General features: G+C 49.2%; 1 protein-coding gene across 1 annotated transcript in view; it reads right to left on the bottom strand.

The window, feature by feature from the left end:
* Positions 1 to 2,267: 2,267 nt before the first annotated feature.
* ABTB1 (ankyrin repeat and BTB domain containing 1) overlaps positions 2,268 to 6,000 on the bottom strand; it is a 28,994-nt gene continuing 25,261 nt past the window's right edge. The window contains exon 12 of the mRNA XM_054838495.1: positions 2,268 to 5,804. Within this exon, the coding sequence (XP_054694470.1) occupies positions 5,598 to 5,804 (207 nt within the window). The 3' untranslated portion in view covers positions 2,268 to 5,597. The remainder of the gene's footprint in view (positions 5,805 to 6,000) is intronic.

Raw genomic sequence — 6,000 nt, 5'->3', positions numbered from 1 at the left:
AGCCTTGATATGAAAGATCAGCCTTCATCTCCTAAAGCATATCTCAAGGAGCAGTAACTAACACACTTGCCTTCCCTCCAGAGCAGGTCTCTGCACAACCTTGCTCGCACGGTTCATCACTGTCACAGCCTTGCACGAACGGTACTGGGATCGCCCCGGCTCGCAAAGAAGCAATATGATCAAAGAATTGAGAGGGAGGCATTGTTTCTTACTGGGGTTTTAACAACATCCCACTGCAACACAGACCAGCTCAGCTTCCTCCATGGCAAAGCTACATCAAGTTACTTTGGATTTCTTTAAAAAGACCCAACCCCACCCTACCCCGAGCCCATGAACCGATGCACCTGGCCACACCACTCCCCCCACCTCCCTCTTCCCAAACACACCATGCCAAAGCCGTGCCCTCGTGTTTTGCCACACCAGCTTACAGATCAGGGCGCAGGGCAGACGCACTGGCAGAGCTACAGTCAGGAGGGAGTGGATCCCACTCTCCAATCCTGCTCCCTTTCCCCCTAAGCTTGCTCTGACAGAAACAGGAGGAGGGAGAGGAAAGCTCTCACGCTCATTTCTCAGAGCTTATTTTGGGAACTGAGCAGCCAGACCCTCGGGACCAGAGCTAGCTCTTTGGATGGGTACTGATCCTCTTCCAAGGCTTTCTTTAGTCTCCTCAAATGCCCTTCAAACCTTGTCCCAAACCTGTGGGCTTACAAAGTTAACCACAACTAGGAAAAATGAAAGGCATGTGCATGCCTGCCCCCTTCCCCAGATGCTGATCACACGGAGCTCGGAGCTTGCAGCTTGGCTTTGGCTTTAAGGGTCTGCATGTCCATAGCTGCACCCAAATGCGGCTGTGGTCCCCTAATTAACACTCTGCCTCTTTGCAGCCCTTGCCTTGGTTATTGCCAATAACCCACCTCTGATTTCCTACCTAAAACCCTAGAAACCATTTGCTATCCCAGAAAAGGAGTTCTCTGCCCTTCCCCCTCAGCACCTCTTTGGGGCAGGCAGTAACCCCGGCAGAGCCAGCACCTTTATTCAAAACAGGCTCCAACTCTGACAAATGATTTGCCAGTGTGGCCTCTCTTATCTTAATAAATTTGTTATGTCAAATCTGTTTTAGCTTAGAAGGTAAAACAAAAAGCCGCTCTGCTAGCACCCCCACCCCCAGAGCAGAGAACTGAGTCAAGCCTTTGTTTCCCATCACCAGCCCTTGGTTTGTCCACCCCTGGGAGCTGAGCGCAGACAGAAAGAAACAGCGTCACCCTGAGCAGACCAGTCTGTCAACGCACACCGACTGCAAGCTGTTAGGTGGGAAGGTGCCATCTCCACAGTTTGACCATGACCACCAACAGGAGCAGCTCAAGCCTCTTAAGCAGCTCATCATTTACTCCAGGCTCTCACAGCACACTGATGCTCCTTGTGAGCACTGTTTATTGAGTTCCAAAAGTCTGATTAGTGCTTGAACTTTTCCAAAAGCCCAGTCCCTCCCTTCAACAGCATTAGTCATGCAAATGCTATTAGCATCCCCCCCTCCAAAAACTGCACATTCCTACACAAGGGATGGGCTTGGATCCTCATTCCCTGAATGCCAGTCACGCTCTGCAGTCAACAGGGGCTGCACACAGACAGCTCGGTTATTGCCACCAACACCGTTGCAGCCACCCAGAGATACAAGAAGGCAAAAGAGAACATAAGCATCTGTGTCCTCAGAGAAGAAAGGAAGGACTGCCCGGGCTTTTAAGCAGACTTGAGGTTTTGGAGAAAACACACGCTTCAGAGGCTCTGTGAGCGCACTGCACAAGTCAGAGTGAAGCAGAGGCTGAGAAATCTCAGTCCTTGGATTTAATGGAGAATCAGCAATGACAGAGGCACAGGGTGACAACAGAGGGAGGGACAGACAACTTACCTGTCAGGGGCTGCCCAAGGCAACTTTCCAAGATAAACATCACCTCCCTGACAGACCACCACCACGCTGACCAAGCCTGTGCCACGGTGCTGCTAGTGAAATCGAGTAATCCTGGGAGAAAGGAGCCAGTAAAAACAAGTCAATGCTTTACGCCCATGCTCTGGCAGGACTGTACAAACAGGTCACCAAGGGAGGAGAGCAGAGTCATGCTTTCCTCAGTGCTTGGAAGACAGGTGGTGCAGAGCCAGCCCTTGGCCCATGTGCAGGAAAATAAGCTGAAGGAGCCCACCAAGTCCTTTCAGAAATAAAGCCATGCTGATGTTGTCTGTTGGTAACAAAGAGGCCACAGCAGGAACAGATATAGTGAAATATACTATTTTATTGCTGCACACATGCTTACACATTTCTTCTTAAATATATTGTTGCTCTGATTAAATTTTACAATCTTAATTCGACAAGGGACTAGTAGTAAATAAAAAGGACAGAGGCAACAGAACACAAAAAGGACACTGGCAACAGAAGAAAAATCAAAAGGTTTTTATTTCGTGATAAAATTATTTGCAGCAAGAATAAAGTGAATTCAAATCTAAGTTTTTGACCTGGCTCATCCTAATTAGAGAGCTTGTCTGCATGCTGACCATCTGCTTATGCATGCTTTTTGATAGCCCTATTTTGCCAAATGGGATGGGGGGGGTTAAAGGACCCCGAGTAATTGGACAGTCTGACAGGGCTCACAGATGTGACCACTAAGTGCACGCAGACAGATGAGGCGTTTGCTTGGCAGCCCACGTGGAACGGTGCTACCAGGGAGGCAGATCAAAAGGCCACGCTGACCTTTCCTCCCACGTGTACAACTGCAGCCTCACTTGCTCCACGCTTAAGGATGCAGGAATGGAATTATTCAAGAGCAGCCATATGGAAAATGCTTCCCAGCACCGCTGCCCCTCCTCTGCCTTCCTCCTGCTTTGCCCACTACCAGTGTCCATTTTGCTTCAGCAGCTGAGGCATCTGCAGAGAAAAGCATTAGCACATTCCTCGGTAATCCCGTTTCTGCATCTCGTTCAGTACAAGCAGAAGGCAAAGGCCACATTCTGTTCTCTGGTGGCTCCGTGCAAGACTTGTGCAGGGCTGTCACAACCACTGCTGCGGAAAGCCGACTACTAAGGTGTCAGATGAGGAATTTATGCAGGAGGAGCAGAGGGGATGTGATAAACTAAACATCCTGCTTATGTTCAGTGTCATCTTCAGCCATAAAGGGAGAAGAAACGCAGGGGAACTGAACCAGCTGGGTTAAGCTGTCGGTTTCTGTAGCAGGCTTTCATGAGCCTGACACTCCACTGAGCAAGAAAACAGGCAGTACTGCTTCCACCCTGCTTTCCCCAAAATATATGGGATTTCATATTAAAGCTTTCTCAATAGCCCTTCCCCTCCCCAAGTTTAGTGAGATGCCCTTATCAGTTCAAGTTGTTCTGGGCTCTTTGGTGGTCCTGTCAAAGCCACACCAAGCTTACAGATGGACAGGGATACATTCCACAAATCAACCCAACAAACACACAGCTCCTGTCCATGTCACCCCCCATGAACAGAAGCACGCTCCTGCTGCTCCCTGCTTCCATACAGCAGCACACCCCTGCAGGGATGCATCCTCTTCCCTTACCCTAATATGGCTGCAGGAAACAAACCACAAGCATTTTGAAACAGAAGAATTGAAGCATGCCCTGCTTGAATAGCCCTGCAACCACCATCCCCTGCCCCAAAGAGACTTGTTCTGCAAGAGAAACCAGTTAAATACAGATGACAAAGTGCACAAGCATCTAGGGTCCAGTTAAGCTGGTGCACCTCATTCCTGCCCCACCAGCTCTGTCCCCAGCTTCTGTTGAGCGCAACTCAATCCTGACAAGTGATTTGCCAAAGTCCAGCTTCTCACAAGCGCAGCAGCCAAACCCCAGTGCCCCCTCCTCACCGCAACCGACCCCAGCCTACCTAGTGCAAGTGGTGCCCAAAGTCTGCCCACGTACATGCAAACAGCTTCAACGGATACAGGCAGATGCTCTGAGCAGAGGCAGTAAGGCTGCAGTTCTCACACGATGTGGGAGCATCAGTCTCTTACCTGGTGAGATTAGCAGAGAAACCCATCCTCCCAGCACATCCACACCTGAAGCAAGTCCCTGCTAAACACTGGATCTCCAAACCCTTTCCTTATCCCTGTGAAGCACCACTACCATTACAGAAAACAACACCCTGAAGCTGCCAGGGAATCCGTGCCCAGTTCCCACCTCAAACACTAAAAGCACACCTGACATGGATTATTTCAAGCTCTTGCCCCACAAAGTGACCAAAATGACAATATGCGTTAGTAATGGCAGCCCACTGCCTGTGCAAGATTCTCTATGTGCTTCACACAACACCTCTTCTCCCTCCCAACTCACAGCACGGCAAAAGATGCCTGGCCTGTGCCTTGGAGACCTGAGACTCTCGTAACATGCCATTCTGCAGATGAACAGCTCTGAGAGCAACCTATTTGGCAAGGCAAGCTTTATGCAGGGGTATTGCCTGCTGATTAGTGCCAAGGAAAAAGAACATCATTACCCTCATTAGGAGTCTAGGGAGACAACACGAGATAACACGACCTACTGCAGAACACAGATTCAAAAACATTCATTAGTACAAACAGTGAATTTCCTGGAGAACAATGAGCTACAAGGCTCAAGGCTGAGCAAAGCCAGAAGGTCGACAAGTGGGACAGCTGCCCTGCGAGAGACCCAAAAGGCCCCTTTTCCTTTTAAAAAAGATTTCTGGTGACCCCCTCTTCCCTGACCCACCAGCAAGTCAGTTTTGCTCTACCACAATGGACAAAAAGAAAGGGAAAAGTGCTATTTTCAAGAAGAAGGTGTTTCTTTCCCCTGCTAGGAAGAAAAGGGGTGCTCTCCATTTATTATGCATTGAAAGCTACTGCTTTCTAAGAACAGAAGAACTCTGGTCTCTCCTGTATTCCCAAAGATGTTTGTTCAGAAAGCAAAGTTTTTAAATTCTGAGCACTTCAAAGCAATGAACAGCTAGGGAAGACCTGGAAATCATTTTGGGTTTTTTTATCTAAGAACTAGAAGGGCAGGTGAAGACAGTGCCTTCCACACAGCCAAGTACTCCTGTGCGCCTGTTAGGGAAGCACTGCCCACTTTTGCCAATCTCATAATGCTGACAGTGAAAGAAAGGCCACCTCCCTTCCACTGTACTTATTTGGAGACTTTAATCCAGTTTTCTTCCTCTGCTGGTGGCAATTCAAAAAATATCCTGGCATGAACCAGTTTCAGACGTGTGTTGTTGGGCAACAGAACAGGATGGGCCCTAACACCAGGCAGTAGCAAGTCCCCCAGAACAGCTCCCTTACTACCCCCAACAGCTTGCAGTCTCCTGTCCACACTGTATTGCACGAAGGAGCAGCTACTGATTCGGGCTGAGCTTTGGGAGCTACTTCTGAAAGGAGAAACAAAACCCAAAATAAAACCAAACACAAAAAAGACATGCAAATGTCCAGACAAAAATAAATTAAAAAGGAACCATGCCTGAAAGTGGATGGGAAGGAGGACAAAGAAGGGGAAGAGAGACATTCAGAGACTTGGATGTTCTTGCGCTCCGAGCCAACCCAGTGGGCGCTACGCAGGCTGCATACGACAGGCAGGGTTTGCACACATCAGCACTCAAGCCCGATACTGGCCAGGAGGTTTTCCAGAGCTTCGAGTTTCTGGTTGGCTTCCTCAATGGCACTGTAAGTCTGCACATTGCTGGTGATGTGGAAACGGATGTCATCGACCAGAGGAATGGAGTCAGTCTCCTGCCGTTCCTCCACAGCCTCCGCATTCTCCTTCACAGCGGCCACAAACTCCTCCAACTCCACCAGCTGGAGGGGGTGGAAAAGAGAGCCATTAGGAAGAAAAGACAGCAGGTAAAGAGATCTAAAGGGTTGGGATAATGGGCTCAGCCACTGCTGAGGGATCTCACTGAAGGAAAGGGAATGCTAGGGGTACATGGAGATCCAAATCTTCCTATGTCTCCTACAGACACCACTTGGAAACGCACCCTGCCACTCATCCGAG

This window comes from Grus americana, chromosome 11 (genome assembly GCF_028858705.1).
Source record: "Grus americana isolate bGruAme1 chromosome 11, bGruAme1.mat, whole genome shotgun sequence".
In the NCBI taxonomy this organism is placed as follows: domain Eukaryota; kingdom Metazoa; phylum Chordata; class Aves; order Gruiformes; family Gruidae; genus Grus; species Grus americana.
The sequence above is the reverse complement of the archived record's forward strand: the minus strand, read 5'-3'. Positions and strand labels throughout refer to the sequence as shown.